Source organism: Salvelinus alpinus, chromosome 4 (assembly GCF_045679555.1).
Source record: "Salvelinus alpinus chromosome 4, SLU_Salpinus.1, whole genome shotgun sequence".
Taxonomy (NCBI): Eukaryota; Metazoa; Chordata; class Actinopteri; order Salmoniformes; family Salmonidae; genus Salvelinus; species Salvelinus alpinus.
In genome coordinates this window covers 91,623,926-91,641,835 of record NC_092089.1, presented here as the reverse complement: position 1 = coordinate 91,641,835, position 17,910 = coordinate 91,623,926, and the positions used below count along the sequence as shown (strand labels likewise).

The window sequence follows — 17,910 nt, the reverse complement described above, 5'->3', positions numbered from 1 at the left end:
TAGAGAGAGAGAGAGGTAGAGAGAGAGAGGTAGAGAGAGCGAGGTAGAGAGAGAGGTAGAGAGAGCGAGGTAGAGAGAGAGAGGTGAAAGAGAGGTAGAGAGAGAGAGGAAGAGAGAGAGAGGTAGAGAGAGCGAGGTAGAGAGAGAGAGGTAGAGAGAGCGAGGGAGAGAGAGAGAGGTAGAGAGAGAGGTAGAGAGAGAGAGGTAGAGAGAGAGAGGTAGAGAGAGCGAGGTAGAGAGAGAGAGGTAGAGAGAGAGAGGTAGAGAGAGAGAGGTAGAGAGAGCGAGGTAGAGAGAGAGAGGAAGAGAGAGAGAGGTAGAGAGAGAGAGGAAGAGAGAGGGAGGTAGAGAGAGAGAGGTAGAGAGAGAGAGAGATAGATGGTGAGGGAGAGGTAGGGAGGGAGAGGTAGAGAGAGAGAGAGAGAGATGGTGAGGGAGAGGTAGGGAGGGAGAGAGGTAGAGAGAGAGAGGTAGAGAGAGAGAGGAAGAGAGAGAGAGGTAGAGAGAGCAAGGTAGAGAGAGAGAGGTAGAGAGAGAGAGGTAGAGAGAGGGAGGTAGAGAGAGAGAGGTAGAGAGAGAGAGAGATAGATGGTGAGGGAGAGGTGGGGAGGGAGAGGTAGAGAGAGAGAGAGAGAGAGAGATGGTGAGGGAGAGGTAGGGAGGGAGAGAGGTAGAGAGAGAGAGGTAGAGAGAGAGAGGAAGAGAGAGAGAGGTAGAGAGAGCAAGGTAGAGAGAGAGAGGTAGAGAGAGAGAGGTAGAGAGAGAGAGGTAGAGAGAGAGAGGAAGAGAGAGAGAGGTAGAGAGAGCGAGGTAGAGAGAGAGAGAGAGAGAGAGATGGTGAGGGAGAGGTAGGGAGGGAGAGAGGTAGAGCCAGAGAAGAGAGATGGGAAGGGGGAGGGAGGGAGGGAAGGAGGGAGAGAGAGAGAGAGAGAGAGAGAGAGAGAGAGAGAGAGAGAGAGAGAGAGAGAGAGAGAGAGAGAGAGAGAGAGAGAGAGAGAGAGAGAGAGAGAGAGAGAGAGAGAGAGAGAGAAAAGAAGACAGGCTATGTGCACACTGCCCACAAAATGAGGTGGAAACTAAGCTGCACTTCCTAACCTCCTGCCAAATGTAAGACCATATTAGAGACACATATTTCCCTCAGATTACACAGATCCACAAAGAATTTGAAAACAAACCCAATTTTGATAAACTCCCATATCTACTGGGTGAAATTCCACAGTGTGCCATCACAGCAGCAAGATGTGTGACCTGTTGCCACAAGAAAAGGGCAACCAGTGAAGAACAAACACCATTGTAAATACAACCCATAATTATGTTTATATTTATTTTCCCTTTTGTACTTTAACTATTTTCACATCATTACAACACTGTATATAGACATAATATGACATTTGAAATGTATTTATTATTTTGGAACTTTTGTGAGTGTAGTGTTTACTTTTAATTGTTATTGTTTATTTCCCATTTGTTTATTATCCACTTCACTTGCTTTGGCAATGTTAACATATGTTTCCCATGTCAATAAAGCCCTTACATTCAATTGAAATTGAATTGAGAGACAGACAGACAGACAGACAGACAGACAGACAGACAGACAGACAGACAGACAGACAGACAGACAGACAGACAGACAGACAGACAGACAGACAGACAGACAGACAGACAGACAGACAGACAGACAGACAGACAGACAGACAGACAGACAGACAGACAGACAGACAGAGGGGATAAAAAACTGAGAGAGAGAGAGACATATGTATACTTTGACAATGTAAGTAATTAAACTTGCCATGACCACAAAGAGAGAGATGAATACTGCTAGAATGGGTATTCGGCAATGATGTTTAGGCCGAGGTATGTATCGTTTTTTTGTGTGCTCTAGGGCAACGGTGTCTAGATGGAATTTGTATTTGTGTTGCCATGGTGACTGGACCTTTTTTAGGAACACCATTATTTTGGTCTTACTGAGATTTACTGACAGGTCCCAGGTCTGACAGGTCCCAGGTCTGACAGGTCCCAGGTCTGACAGGGCCCAGGTCTGACAGGTCCCAGGTCTGACAGGTCCCAGGTCTGACAGGTCCCAGGTCTGACAGGGCCCAGGTCTGACAGGTCCCAGGTCTGACAGGGCCCAGGTCTGACAGGTCCCAGGTCTGACAGGTCCCAGGTCTGACAGGTCCCAGGTCTGACAGGTCCCAGGTCTGACAGGTCCCAGGTCTGACAGGTCCCAGGTCTGACAGGTCCCAGGTCTGACAGGTCCCAGGTCTGACAGGTCCCAGGTCTGACAGGTCCCAGGTCTGACAGATCCCAGGTCTTTGCGGTGATCAGTCCTTGGTTCCAAATATTGGGGAAGATGCCAGAGCTGAGCATGAAGTTAAAGAGTTTAAGTTGAATTTTAATTTGTGGTCTGTATATTTTCACATTTCATTGAGGATACCATCAACACCACAGGCCTTTTTGGGTTGGAGGTTTGTATTTTGTCCTGTAACTCATTCAAGGTAATTGGATAATTCAGTGGGTTCTGGTAGTCTTTAATAGTTGATTATAAAATGTGTATTTAATCATGTATATGTTTTTGCTGTTTGTTCTTTGTTATAGAGCCAAAACGATTGGAGAAGTGGTTTATCCACACATCTCTGTTTTGGATAGATAACTCTTCGTGTTGTTGTTTATTTAGTGTTTTCCAATTTTCCCAGAAGTGGTTAGATAATATGGATTCTTCAATTAAATTGAGCTGATTTCTGACGTGCTGGTCCTTCTTTTTCCGTAGTGTATTTCTGTATTGTTTTGGTGATTGGTGAAGGCGTAGACTCAGGTTTTCTGGGTCTCTCTGTTTTTGGTTGGACAGATTTCTCCACTTCTTTATCAGGTTTTTGCATTCTTCATCAAACCATTTGTCACTTTTGTTAATTCTCTTAGGTTGTCTGCTTGACATGTTTAGATTTGATAGGAAAGCTGAGACATCAAATATACTGTTTAGGTTTTCTACTGCCAAGTTTACACCTTCAAAATTACAGTGAAATGTTTTGTCCAGGAAGATGTCTAAAAGGGATTGAATTTGTTGTCGCCTAATTGTTTTTTGGTAGGTTTCCACACTACTTTCCTTCCATCTATAGCATTTCTTAATATTACTCAGTTCCTTTGGCTTTGATACCTCATGGTTGAGTATTACTCTGTTCAAGTAGACTGTGATTTTGCTGTGATCTGATAGGGGTGTCAGTGGGCTGACTGTGAACGCTCTGAGAGACTCTGGGTTGAGGTCAGTGATAAAGTAGTCTACAGTACTACTGCCAAGAGATGAGCTATAGGTGTACCTACCGTAGGAGTCTCCTCGAAGCCTACCATTGACAATGTGCATACCCAGCGTGCGACAGAGCTGCAGGAGTTGTGACCCATTTTTGTTGGTTATGTTGTCATAGTTGTGCCTAGGGGGGCATATGGGGGAGGGAATGCTGTCACCTCCAGGCAGGTGTTTGTCCCCCTGTGTGCTGAGGGTGTCAGGTTCTGGTCCAGTTCTGGCATTTAGGTCGCCACAGACTAGTACATGTCCCTGAGCCTGGAAATGATTGATTTCCCCTCTAGGATGGAGAAGCTGTCATCGTTAAAGTATGGGGATTCTAGTGGGGAGATATAGGTAGCACACAGGAGGACATTTTTTCTCTGTTGAGATCATTTCTTTTTGAAATTCTAGCCAAATGTGAAATGTTACTGTTTATATTAATTTAATGGAGTGAGTTAGGTCTGCTCTATACCAAATTAGCATACCCCCTGAGTCTCTTCCCTGTTTCACACCTGGTAGTTTGGTGGATGGGACTACCAGCTCTCTGTAACCTAGAGGGCAACCAGTGGGTCCGTCTCCTCTATACCACCCACCTGGTAGTTTGGTGGATAGGACTACCAGCTCTCTGTAACCTAGAGGGCAACCAGTGGGTCCGTCTCCTCTATACCAGGTTTCACACCTGGTAGTTTGGTAGTTTGGTGGATGGGACTACCAGCTCTCTGTAACCTAGAGGGCAACCAGTGGGTCCGTCTCCTCTGTACCAGGTTTCTTGCAGAATGACAATGTCTGTATTTCTCATTTCTTTGGTGAAGTTCAGGTTCCTGCTCTTTAGGCCAAAGGCAGATGACCTCAGGCCTTGGATTTTCTAGGATGAGATAGTGAAGGTTTTGTGTTCCATAAAGTGTCCAATGTGGTTGGTCGTGTGGTTTGGCCTCAGACCAGTAAGTGTGAACAGAACCTGCTGAGCATCTGGTACATGCCATTGGCTTGGGCTAGTGTAAGAGTGGGGGTTGGGTCTGTTTGCCTGCTCACGGCCTGGGAGGATGTGTGATTTCCATGTTGAGGCCCTCTTTGCGGGGGTGGGGGGCATGGGGTGGGTAGGAGGGGCATAGGTCTGATCTGAGGGGGCCTATATGAGGTGTGTGCATGGTTGGTTTAAGGGGTTATTGATTGGCTGGTGGGGATGTGGTCTGGATGTAGGTCCTCTATGTTTAGGTCCGGGGGTGGGGGGGTGGGGGGGGGTCCTGCAGGTCTGGTTGAGGGCGATGTCCTTTAGAGGGCGAAGGTGGGCGAAGGTGGACCTGGTCATAAAGGCTGGTCCAGGGTGGAGTGGTGGGCCAAGTAGACATTTGGTTTTGAGGCACAGTCACAGGAAATACTTGTGTTTACCCTCTGTAAAGTACTATCGTGGTAGCAGGGTGGAGAAAATTACTTGTAAGTTGAGGAAAGTAGAAGAAGCTTTTTCAATCACTCCTTTGAGTGACCCCTGACCCCACTACCACACACACCATGGCCCTAACCCCACCCATTCATGTTGTGCCCTCAAGGCAAAAGGTGGGGTACTTTGAAGAATCTAAAATATAAAATCTATTTTGATAAATGTTTTGGTTACTAAATGATTGTATATGTGCTATTTCATAGTTTTGACATCATCACTATTATTCTACAGTGTAGAAAATAGTAAAAAAATAAGAAAAACCCTTGAATTAGTAGGTGTGTCCAAATGTTTAACTGGTACATTATGTAGATACACTACCGTTCAAAAGTTTGGGGTCACTTAGAAATGTCCTTGTTTTTGAAAAGAAAAACATATTTGTCCATTAAAATAACATCAAATTGATCAGAAATACAGTGTAGACATTGTTAATGTTGTAAATGACTATTGTAGCTGGAAACGGCAGATTTTTTATGGGATATCTACATAGGCGTACAGAGGCCCATTATCAGCAACCATCCTGTGTTCTAATGGCACGTTGTGTTAGCTAATCCAAGTTGATCATTTTAAAAGGCTAATTGATTATTAGAAAACCCTTTTGCAATTATGTTAGTACAGCTGAAAACTGTTGTCCTGATTAAAGAAGCAATAAAACTGGCCTTCTTTAGTCTAGTTGAGTATCTGGAGCATCAGCATTTGTGGGTTCGATTACAGGCTCAAAATGGCCAGAAACAAAGACCTTCTTCTGAAACTCGTCAGTCTATTCTTGTTCTGAGAAATTCCATGAAATTCTAGGCTATTCCGTGCGAAAAATTGTCAAGAAACTGATCTCGTACAACGACATGTACAGTCGTGGCCAGAAGTTTTGAGAATGACACAAATATTAATTTTCACAAAGTCTGCTGCCTGAGTTAGTATGAAGGCAATTTGCATATACGCCAGAATGTTATGAAGAGTGATCAGATAAATTGCAATTAATTACAAAGTCCCTCTTTGCCATGCAAATTAACTGAATCCCTAAAAAACGTTTCCACTGCATTTCAGCCCTGCCACAAAAGGACCAGCTGACAACATGTCAGTGATTCTCTCGTTAACACAGGTGTGAGTGTTTACGAGGACAAGGCTGGAGATCACTTTGTCATGCTGATTGAGTTCGAATAACAGACAGGAAGCTTCAAAAGAAGGATGGTGCTTGGAATCATTGTTCTTCCTCTGTCAACCATGGTTACCTGCAAGAAAACACGTGCCGTCATCATTGCTTTGCACAAAAAGGGCTTCACAGGCAAGGATATTGCTGCCAGTAAGATTGCACCTAAATCAACCATTTATCGGATCATCAAGAACTTCAAGGAGAGCGGTTCAATTGTTGTGAAGAAGGCTTCAGGGCACCCAAGAAAGTCCAGCAAGCGCCAGGACCGTCTCCTAAAGTTGATTCAGCTGCGGGATCGGGGCACCACCAGTACAGAGCTTGCTCAGGAATGGCAGCAGGCAGGTGTGAGTGCATCTGCACGCACAGTGAGGCGAAGACTTTTGGAGGATGGCCTGGTGTCAAGAAGGGCAGAAAAGAAGCCACTTCTCTCCAGGAAAAACATCAGGGAGAGACTGATATTCTGCAAAAGGTACAGGGATTGGACAGCTGAGGACTGGGGTAAAGTCATTTTCTCTGATGAATCCCCTTTCCGATTGTTAGGGGCATCCGGAAAAAAGCTTGTCCGGAGAAGACAAGGTGAGCGCTACCATCAGTCCTGTGTCATGCCAACAGTAAAGCATCCTGAGACCATTCATGTGTGGGGTTGCTTCTCAGCCAAGGGAGTGGGCTCACTCACAATGTTGCATAAGAACACAGCCATGAATAAAGAATGGTACCAACACATCCTCCGAGAGCAACTTCTTCTCCCAACCATCCAGGAACAGTTTGGTGATGAACAATGCCTTTTCCAGCATGATGGAGCACCTTGCCATAAGGCAAAAGTGATAAATAAGTGGCTCGGGGAACAAAACATTGATATTTGTGGTCCATGGCCAGGAAACTCCCCAGACCTTAATCCCATTGAGAACTTGTGGTCAATCCTCAAGAGGCGGGTGGACAAACAAAAACAAACACATTCTGACAAACTCCAAGCATTGATTATGCAAGAATGGGCTGCCATCAGTCAGGATGTGGCCCAGAAGTTAATTGACAGCATGCCAGGGTGGATTGCAGAGGTCTTGAAAAAGAAGGGTCAACACTGCAAATATTGACTCTTTGCATCAACTTCATGTAATTGTCAATAAAAGCCTTTGACACTTATGAAATGCTTGTAATTATACTTCAGTATTCCATAGTAACATCTGACAAAAAATATCTAAAGACACTGAAGCAGCAAACTTTATGAAAATTAATATTTGTGTCATTCTCAAAAGTTTTGGCCACGGCTGTACTACTCCCTTCACAGAACAGCACAAACTGGCTCTAACCAGAATAGAAAGAGGAGTGGGAGGCCCCGGTGCACAACTGAGCAAGAGGACAAGTACATTAGTGTCTAGTTTGAGAAACAGATGCCTCACAAGTCCTCAACTGGCAGCTTCATTAAATAGTATCCGCAAAACACCAGTCTCAATGTCAACACTGAAGGGGCGACTCCGGGATGCTGGCCTTCTAGGCAGAGTTGCAAAGAAAAAGCCATATCTCAGACTGGCCAGTAAAAGGAAAAGATTAAGATGGGCAAAAGAACACAGACACTGGACAGAGGAACTCTGCCTAGAAGGCCAGCATCCCGGAGTCACCTCTTCACTGTCAGTCTGTTGAGCTGTAGTGTCTCCTGTCAGTCTGTTGAGCTGTAGTGTCTCCTGTCAGTCTGTTGAGCTGTAGTGTCTCCTGTCAGTCTGTTGAGCTGTAGTGTCTCCTGTCAGTCTGTTGAGCTGTAGTGTCTCCTGTCAGTCTGTTGAGCTGTAGTGTCTCCTGTCAGTCTGTTGAGCTGTAGTGTCTCCTGTCAGTCTGTTGAGCTGTAGTGTGTCCTGTCAGTCTGTTGAGCTGTAGTGTCTCCTGTCAGTCTGTTGAGCTGTAGTGTCTCCTGTCAGTCTGCTGAGCTGTCAGTCTGTTGAGCTGTAGTGTCTCCTGTCAGTCTGTTGAGCTGTAGTGTGTCCTGTCAGTCTGTTGAGCTGTAGTGTCTCCTGTCAGTCTGTTGAGCTGTAGTGTCTCCTGTCAGTCTGTTGAGCTGTAGTGTCTCCTGTCAGTCTGTTGAGCTGTAGTGTCTCCTGTCAGTCTGTTGAGCTGTAGTGTCTCCTGTCAGTCTGTTGAGCTGTAGTGTCTCCTGTCAGTCTGTTGAGCTGTAGTGTCTCCTGTCAGTCTGTTGAGCTGTAGTGTGTCCTGTCAGTCTGTTGAGCTGTAGTGTCTCCTGTCAGTCTGTTGAGCTGTAGTGTCTCCTGTCAGTCTGTTGAGCTGTAGTGTCTCCTGTCAGTCTGTTGAGCTGTAGTGTCTCCTGTCAGTCTGTTGAGCTGTAGTGTCTCCTGTCAGTCTGTTGAGCTGTAGTGTCTCCTGTCAGTCTGTTGAGCTGTAGTGTCTCCTGTCAGTCTGTTGAGCTGTAGTGTCTCCTGTCAGTCTGTTGAGCTGTAGTGTCTCCTGTCAGTCTGTTGAGCTGTAGTGTCTCCTGTCAGTCTGTTGAGCTGTAGTGTCTCCTGTCAGTCTGTTGAGCTGTAGTGTCTCCTGTCAGTCTGTTGAGCTGTAGTGTCTCCTGTCAGTCTGTTGAGCTGTAGTGTCTCCTGTCAGTCTGTTGAGCTGTAGTGTGTCCTGTCAGTCTGTTGAGCTGTAGTGTCTCCTGTCAGTCTGTTGAGCTGTAGTGTCTCCTGTCAGTCTGTTGAGCTGTAGTGTGTCCTGTCAGTCTGTTGAGCTGTAGTGTCTCCTGTCAGTCTGTTGAGCTGTAGTGTCTCCTGTCAGTCTGTTGAGCTGTAGTGTCTCCTGTCAGTCTGTTGAGCTGTAGTGTCTCCTGTCAGTCTGTTGAGCTGTAGTGTCTCCTGTCAGTCTGTTGAGCTGTAGTGTCTCCTGTCAGTCTGTTGAGCTGTAGTGTCTCCTGTCAGTCTGTTGAGCTGTAGTGTCTCCTGTCAGTCTGTTGAGCTGTAGTGTCTCCTGTCAGTCTGTTGAGCTGTAGTGTGTCCTGTCAGTCTGTTGAGCTGTAGTGTCTCCTGTCAGTCTGTTGAGCTGTAGTGTCTCCTGTCAGTCTGTTGAGCTGTAGTGTCTCCTGTCAGTCTGTTGAGCTGTAGTGTCTCCTGTCAGTCTGTTGAGCTGTAGTGTCTCCTGTCAGTCTGTTGAGCTGTAGTGTCTCCTGTCAGTCTGTTGAGCTGTAGTGTCTCCTGTCAGTCTGTTGAGCTGTAGTGTGTCCTGTCAGTCTGTTGAGCTGTAGTGTCTCCTGTCAGTCTGTTGAGCTGTAGTGTCTCCTGTCAGTCTGTTGAGCTGTAGTGTCTCCTGTCAGTCTGTTGAGCTGTAGTGTGTCCTGTCAGTCTGTTGAGCTGTAGTGTCTCCTGTCAGTCTGTTGAGCTGTAGTGTCTCCTGTCAGTCTGTTGAGCTGTAGTGTCTCCTGTCAGTCTGTTGAGCTGTAGTGTCTCCTGTCAGTCTGTTGAGCTGTAGTGTCTCCTGTCAGTCTGTTGAGCTGTAGTGTCTCCTGTCAGTCTGTTGAGCTGTAGTGTCTCCTGTCAGTCTGTTGAGCTGTAGTGTCTCCTGTCAGTCTGTTGAGCTGTAGTGTCTCCTGTCAGTCTGTTGAGCTGTAGTGTCTCCTGTCAGTCTGTTGAGCTGTAGTGTCTCCTGTCAGTCTGTTGAGCTGTAGTGTCTCCTGCCAGTCTGTTGAGCTGTAGTGTCTCCTGTCAGTCTGTTGATCTGTAGTGTCTCCTGTCAGTCTGTTGAGCTGTAGTGTCTCCTGTCAGTCTGTTGAGCTGTAGTGTCTCCTGTCAGTCTGTTGAGCTGTAGTGTCTCCTGTCAGTCTGTTGAGCTGTAGTGTCTCCTGTCAGTCTGTTGAGCTGTAGTGTGTCCTGTCAGTCTGTTGAGCTGTAGTGTGTCCTGTCAGTCTGTTGAGCTGTAGTGTGTCCTGTCAGTCTGTTGAGCTGTAGTGTCTCCTGTCAGTCTGTTGAGCTGTAGTGTCTCCTGTCAGTCTGTTGAGCTGTAGTGTCTCCTGTCAGTCTGTTGAGCTGTAGTGTCTCCTGTCAGTCTGTTGAGCTGTAGTGTCTCCTGTCAGTCTGTTGAGCTGTAGTGTCTCCTGTCAGTCTGTTGAGCTGTAGTGTCTCCTGTCAGTCTGTTGAGCTGTAGTGTCTCCTGTCAGTCTGTTGAGCTGTAGTGTCTCCTGTCAGTCTGTTGAGCTGTAGTGTCTCCTGTCAGTCTGTTGATCTGTAGTGTCTCCTGTCAGTCTGCTGAGCTGTCAGTCTGTTGAGCTGTAGTGTCTCCTGTCAGTCTGTTGAGCTGTAGTGTCTCCTGTCAGTCTGTTGAGCTGTAGTGTCTCCTGTCAGTCTGTTGAGCTGTAGTGTCTCCTGTCAGTCTGTTGAGCTGTAGTGTCTCCTGTCAGTCTGTTGAGCTGTAGTGTCTCCTGTCAGTCTGTTGAGCTGTAGTGTCTCCTGTCAGTCTGTTGAGCTGTAGTGTCTCCTGTCAGTCTGTTGAGCTGTAGTGTCTCCTGTCAGTCTGTTGAGCTGTAGTGTCTCCTGCCAGTCTGTTGAGCTGTAGTGTCTCCTGCCAGTCTGTTGAGCTGTAGTGTCTCCTGTCAGTCTGTTGAGCTGTAGTGTCTCCTGTCAGTCTGTTGAGCTGTAGTGTCTCCTGCCAGTATGTTGAGCTGTAGTGTCTCCTGTCAGTCTGTTGAGCTGTAGTGTCTCCTGCCAGTCTGTTGAGCTGTAGTGTCTCCTGTCAGTCTGTTGAGCTGTAGTGTCTCCTGTCAGTCTGTTGAGCTGTAGTGTCTCCTGTCAGTCTGTTGAGCTGTAGTGTCTCCTGTCAGTCTGTTGAGCTGTAGTGTGTCCTGTCAGTCTGTTGAGCTGTAGTGTGTCCTGTCAGTCTGTTGAGCTGTAGTGTCTCCTGTCAGTCTGTTGAGCTGTAGTGTCTCCTGTCAGTCTGTTGAGCTGTAGTGTGTCCTGTCAGTCTGTTGAGCTGTAGTGTCTCCTGTCAGTCTGTTGAGCTGTAGTGTCTCCTGTCAGTCTGTTGAGCTGTAGTGTCTCCTGTCAGTCTGTTGAGCTGTAGTGTCTCCTGTCAGTCTGTTGAGCTGTAGTGTCTCCTGTCAGTCTGTTGAGCTGTAGTGTCTCCTGTCAGTCTGTTGAGCTGTAGTGTCTCCTGTCAGTCTGCTGAGCTGTCAGTCTGTTGAGCTGTAGTGTCTCCTGTCAGTCTGTTGAGCTGTAGTGTCTCCTGTCAGTCTGTTGAGCTGTAGTGTGTCCTGTCAGTCTGTTGAGCTGTAGTGTCTCCTGTCAGTCTGTTGAGCTGTAGTGTCTCCTGTCAGTCTGTTGAGCTGTAGTGTCTCCTGTCAGTCTGTTGAGCTGTAGTGTCTCCTGTCAGTCTGTTGAGCTGTAGTGTCTCCTGTCAGTCTGTTGAGCTGTAGTGTCTCCTGTCAGTCTGTTGAGCTGTAGTGTCTCCTGTCAGTCTGTTGAGCTTTAGTGTCTCCTGCCAGTCTGTTGAGCTGTAGTGTCTCCTGCCAGTCTGTTGAGCTGTAGTGTCTCCTGTCAGTCTGTTGAGCTGTAGTGTCTCCTGTCAGTCTGTTGAGCTGTAGTGTCTCCTGCCAGTATGTTGAGCTGTAGTGTCTCCTGTCAGTCTGTTGAGCTGTAGTGTCTCCTGTCAGTCTGTTGAGCTGTAGTGTCTCCTGTCAGTCTGTTGAGCTGTAGTGTGTCCTGTCAGTCTGTTGAGCTGTAGTGTCTCCTGTCAGTCTGTTGAGCTGTAGTGTCTCCTGTCAGTCTGTTGAGCTGTAGTGTCTCCTGTCAGTCTGTTGAGCTGTAGTGTCTCCTGTCAGTCTGTTGAGCTGTAGTGTCTCCTGTCAGTCTGTTGAGCTGTAGTGTCTCCTGTCAGTCTGTTGAGCTGTAGTGTCTCCTGTCAGTCTGTTGAGCTGTAGTGTGTCCTGTCAGTTGAGCTGTTTCGGCAGGTGGAGAAGACAGCTCTCTTCACATTTCTCTTGTCTCTCCCTCTCTCTAAATCTCTTTTATCCAATATTTACTGGATGTTACATCTCTTCTTTCTCTCCAGAAGCAGTTTTGTTGCCAGGAAACTAGAGTCCTCTTTCATGTGTTCTGAATTATTTAGTTTGATTGTTAAAGTTCTATCACTGTCCACACCCTGACCCCTGACCCCACTACCACACACACCCTGACCCCACTACCACACACACCCTGCCCCTGACCCCACTACCACACACACCCTGCCCCCTGCCACCACTACCACACACACCCTGCCCCTGACCCCACTACCACACACACCCTGCCCCCTGACCCCACTACCACACACACCCTGACCCCTGCCCCCACTACCACACACACCCTGCCCCTGACCCCACTACCACACACACCCTGCCCCCACTACCACACACACCCTGACCCCTGACCCCACTACCACACACACCCTGACCCCACTACCACACACACCCTGACCCCACTACCACACACACCCTGACCCTGACCCCACTACCACACACACCCTGACCCCACTACCACACACACCCTGCCCCTGACCCCACTACCACACACACCCTGACCCCTGACCCCACTACCACACACACCCTGACCCTGACCCCACTACCACACACACCCTGACCCCACTACCACACACACCCTGCCCCTGACCCCACTACCACACACACCCTGACCCCTGACCCCACTACCACACACACCCTGCCCCCACTACCACACACACCCTGCCCCTAACCCCACACCTCTCTCTCTCTATCCCCAGGACGTCTTAATGATGGGGGAGGAGTTGATCTCAGAGCCGTATTACTGTCAGTTGGAGGCAGAGACGTGCAGGGTGTTCTCGGAGCAGTTGGGTCGTTTCTCTCTGGTGGGAGAATCTCTGAACATGGCCGCAGCCAAGCGTCTCCGCCTGGTGCTCTTCTCTGACGCATACTGCTCTACCCTGGAGTATAACATCAGAGTCTACTGCATGGATGATACACAAGATGTCTTCAAGGTAAGGAACCTAGATTCACACACACCTTTAGATCCCCACAGAGGTGCTGTTTCATCCTGTCTATTAAAGGCTGATTATACATCCTGCCTGAAATGTGCCTCCCGGACGCTTGAGCGATCGTGTGTGTGTGTGTGTGTGTGTGTGTGTGTGTGTGTGTGTGTGTGTGTGTGTGTGTGTGTGTGTGTGTGTGTGTGTGTGTGTGTGTGTGTGTGTGTGTGTGTGTGTGTGTGTGTGTGTGTGTGTGTGTGTGTCCAACTTATATGAACACGCCCTATGGGCCCTTGTCAAAAGTAGTGCACTATATAAACTATAAAGTAGTGCGCTATATAATGGAATAAGGAGGCTTTTTGGAGGGGCCAATATGTGTTCTGAGTGGTTAATGTATCTGCTAAAGAAATGTCTCTCTGTGTAACGACTGATAGAGCTGTGTGATATCTAGATTACCAAACAGCAGGACTTAGTGTTAAATCAACCTGTAAAAACGACAACTCCATAGAGAGGCTGTGGCTTACCACAGGAACAGGAAGAGGAGACTGAGTGGATAATACACTGGGGCTAGGGTGGAGATGGGGAAATAGGAGGAGAGGAGAAGAGAGGAGAGAGGAGAGAGGGGGAAGAAGAAGAGAGGAGGGGAGGGGGAAAGAAGGGGAGATGAGAAGAGAGGAGAAGAGAGAGGAGAGGAGGGGGAGGGGGAGGGGAGAGAGGAGAGGAGGGGAGAGGAGAAGAGAGAGAGGGGGACGGAGAAGAGAGGAGGGGGAGGGGGAAAGGAGGGGAGACGAGAAGAGAGGAGAGAGGAGAGAGGGGGAAGGAGAAGGAGAAGAGAGGAGGGGGAGGGGAGAGGATGGGAGGGGGAGAGGAGAGGAGAAGAGAGGAGAGAGGAGCGAGGGGGGAAGGAGAAGAGTGGATGGGGAGAGGAGAGGAGAGGAGATGAGAGGAGAGGAGAGGAGAGGAGAGGAGAGGAGAGGAGAGGAGAGGAGAGGAGAGGAGAGGAGAGGAGAGGAGAGGAGAGGAGAGGAGAGGAGGGGGAAGAATGGAGGGGAGAGAGGAGGAGGGTAGAGAGGAGAGTATAGGAGGGGAGAGAGTGGAGGAGAGGAGGGGAGGAGAGACATTTTTGCAAATGTATTAAAAATAAAAACAGAAATACCTTATTGACATAAGTACTCAGACCCTTTGCTATGAAATTGAGCTCAGGTGCATCCTGTTTCCATTGATCATCCTTGAGATGTTTCAACAACTTCATTGAAGTCCACCTGTGGTATTTTCAAATGATTGGACATGATTTATTTAAGGACACACAGTTGACAGTGTATGTCAGAGCAAGAACCAAGCCATGAAATCAAAGGAATTGTCCGTAGAGCTCCGAGACAGGATTGTGTTGAGGCACAGATCTGGGGAAGGGTGGAAAAACATGTCTGCAGCATCGAAGATCCCCAAGAACACAGTGGCCTCCATCATTCTTAAATGGAAGACGTTTGTAATCACCAAGACTCCTCCTGGAACTGGCCGCCCGACCAAACTGAGCAATCGGGGGAGAAGGGCATTGATCAGGGAGGTGACCAAGAACACTATGGTCACTCTGACAGATGGAGCACCTCTCCTAAACAGGTGTTCTACTCTGCTAGCCAGCACCTCTCCTAAACAGGTGTTCTACTCTGCTAGTCAGCACCTCTCCTAAACAGGTGTTCTACTCTGCTAGCCAGCACCTCTCCTAAACAGGTGTTCTACTCTGCTAGCCAGCACCTCTCCTAAACAGGTGTTCTACTCTGCTAGCCAGCACCTCTCCTAAACAGGTGTTCTACTCTGCTAGTCAGCACCTCTCCTAAACAGGTGTTCTACTCTGCTAGTCAGCACCTCTCCTAAACAGGTGTTCTACTCTGCTAGTCAGCACCTCTCCTAAACAGGTGTTCTACTCTGCTAGCCAGCACCTCTCCTAAACAGGTGTTCTACTCTGCTAGCCAGCACCTCTCCTAAACAGGTGTTCTACTCTGCTAGCCAGCACCTCTCCTAAACAGGTGTTCTACTCTGCTAGCCAGCACCTCTCCTAAACAGGTGTTCTACTCTGCTAGCCAGCACCTCTCCTAAACAGGTGTTCTACTCTGCTAGTCAGCACCTCTCCTAAACAGGTGTTCTACTCTGCTAGTCAGCACCTCTCCTAAACAGGTGTTCTACTCTGCTAGCCAGCACCTCTCCTAAACAGGTGTTCTACTCTGCTAGCCAGCACCTCTCCTAAACAGGTGTTCTACTCTGTTAGCCAGCACCTCTCCTAAACAGGTGTTCTACTCTGCTAGCCAGCACCTCTCCTAAACAGGTGTTCTACTCTGCTAGTCAGCACCTCTCCTAAACAGGTGTTCTACTCTGCTAGTCAGCACCTCTCCTAAACAGGTGTTCTACTCTGCTAGCCAGCACCTCTCCTAAACAGGTGTTCTACTCTGTTAGCCAGCACCTCTCCTAAACAGGTGTTCTACTCTGCTAGCCAGCACCTCTCCTAAACAGGTGTTCTACTCTGCTAGCCAGCACCTCTCCTAAACAGGTGTTCTACTCTGCTAGCCAGCACCTCTCCTAAACAGGTGTTCTACTCTGCTAGCCAGCACCTCTCCTATACAGGTGTTCTACTCTGCTAGCCAGCACCTCTCCTAAACAGGTGTTCTACTCTGCTAGCCAGCACCTCTCCTAAACAGGTGTTCTACTCTGCTAGTCAGCACCTCTCCTAAACAGGTGTTCTACTCTGCTAGTCAGCACCTCTCCTAAACAGGTGTTCTACTCTGCTAGCCAGCACCTCTCCTAAACAGGTGTTCTACTCTGCTAGTCAGCACCTCTCCTAAACAGGTGTTCTACTCTGCTAGTCAGCACCTCTCCTAAACAGGTGTTCTACTCTGCTAGCCAGCACCTCTCCTAAACAGGTGTTATACTCTGCTAGTCAGCACCTCTCCTAACCAGGTGTTCTACTCTGTTAGCCAGCACCTCTCCTATACAGGTGTTCTACTCTGCTAGCCAGCACCTCTCCTAACCAGGTGTTCTACTCTGTTAGCCAGCACCTCTCCTAAACAGGTGTTCTACTCTGCTAGTCAGCACCTCTCCTAAACAGGTGTTCTACTCTGCTAGCCAGCACCTCTCCTAAACAGGTGTTATACTCTGCTAGTCAGCACCTCTCCTAACCAGGTGTTCTACTCTGTTAGCCAGCACCTCTCCTATACAGGTGTTCTACTCTGCTAGCCAGCACCTCTCCTAAACAGGTGTTCTACTCCGCTAGCCAGCACCTCTCCTAAACAGGTGTTCTACTCTGCTAGCCAGCACCTCTCCTAACCAGGTGTTCTACTCTGTTAGCCAGCACCTCTCCTATACAGGTGTTCTACTCTGCTAGCCAGCACCTCTCCTAAACAGGTGTTCTACTCTGCTAGCCAGCACCTCTCCTAAACAGGTGTTCTACTCTGCTAGTCAGCACCTCTCCTAAACAGGTGTTCTACTCTGCTAGCCAGCACCTCTCCTAAACAGGTGTTATACTCTGCTAGTCAGCACCTCTCCTAACCAGGTGTTCTACTCTGTTAGCCAGCACCTCTCCTATACAGGTGTTCTACTCTGCTAGCCAGCACCTCTCCTAAACAGGTGTTCTACTCCGCTAGCCAGCACCTCTCCTAAACAGGTGTTCTACTCTGCTAGCCAGCACCTCTCCTAACCAGGTGTTCTACTCTGTTAGCCAGCACCTCTCCTATACAGGTGTTCTACTCTGCTAGCCAGCACCTCTCCTAAACAGGTGTTCTACTCTGCTAGCCAGCACCTCTCCTAAACAGGTGTTCTACTCTGTTAGCCAGCACCTCTCCTAAACAGGTGTTCTACTCTGCTAGTCAGCACCTCTCCTAAACAGGTGTTCTACTCTGTTAGCCAGCACCTCTCCTAAACAGGTGTTCTACTCTGCTAGCCAGCACCTCTCCTAACCAGGTGTTCTACTCTGTTAGCCAGCACCTCTCCTAAACAGGTGTTCTACTCTGTTAGCCAGCACCTCTCCTAACCAGGTGTTCTACTCTGTTAGCCAGCACCTCTCCTAAACAGGTGTTCTACTCTGCTAGTCAGCACCTCTCCTAACCAGGTGTTCTACTCTGTTAGCCAGCACCTCTCCTATACAGGTGTTCTACTCTGCTAGCCAGCACCTCTCCTAACCAGGTGTTCTACTCTGCTAGCCAGCACCTCTCCTATACAGGTGTTCTACTCTGCTAGCCAGCACCTCTCCTAAACAGGTGTTCTACTCTGTTAGCCAGCACCTCTCCTATACAGGTGTTCTACTCTGCTAGCCAGCACCTCTCCTAAACAGGTGTTCTACTCTGCTAGCCAGCACCTCTCCTATACAGGTGTTCTACTCTGCTAGCCAGCACCTCTCCTAAACAGGTGTTCTACTCTGTTAGCCAGCACCTCTCCTATACAGGTGTTCTACTCTGCTAGCCAGCACCTCTCCTAAACAGGTGTTCTACTCTGTTAGCCAGCACCTCTCATCAACAGGTGTTCTACTCTGCTAGCCAGCACCTCTCCTCAACAGGTGTTCTACTCTGCTAGCCAGCACCTCTCCTAAACAGGTGTTCTACTCCGCTAGGCAGCACCTCTCCTAAACAGGTGTTCTACTCTGCTAGTCAGCACCTCTCCTATACAGGTGTTCTACTCTGCTAGCCAGCACCTCTCCTAAACAGGTGTTCTACTCTGTTAGCCAGCACCTCTCATCAACAGGTGTTCTACTCTGCTAGCCAGCACCTCTCCTCAACAGGTGTTCTACTCTGTTAGCCAGCACCTCTCCTATACAGGTGTTCTACTCTGCTAGCCAGCACCTCTCCTAAACAGGTGTTCTACTCTGTTAGCCAGCACCTCTCCTATACAGGTGTTCTACTCTGCTAGCCAGCACCTCTCCTAAACAGGTGTTCTACTCTGTTAGCCAGCACCTCTCATCAACAGGTGTTCTACTCTGCTAGCCAGCACCTCTCCTCAACAGGTGTTCTACTCTGCTAGCCAGCACCTCTCCTAAACAGGTGTTCTACTCCGCTAGGCAGCACCTCTCCTAAACAGGTGTTCTACTCTGCTAGTCAGCACCTCTCCTAAACAGGTGTT

At 48.4% G+C, this 17,910-nt stretch overlaps 1 protein-coding gene across 1 annotated transcript in view; it reads left to right on the top strand.

Moving 5' to 3' along the window:
- The window catches only part of LOC139574675 (netrin receptor UNC5A-like), a 623,219-nt gene that overhangs the window by 538,972 nt on the left and 66,337 nt on the right, over positions 1-17,910 (top strand). Inside the window, exon 12 of the mRNA XM_071399451.1 lies at positions 12,589-12,822. Coding sequence (XP_071255552.1) covers positions 12,589-12,822 — 234 coding nt within the window. The remainder of the gene's footprint in view (positions 1-12,588; positions 12,823-17,910) is intronic.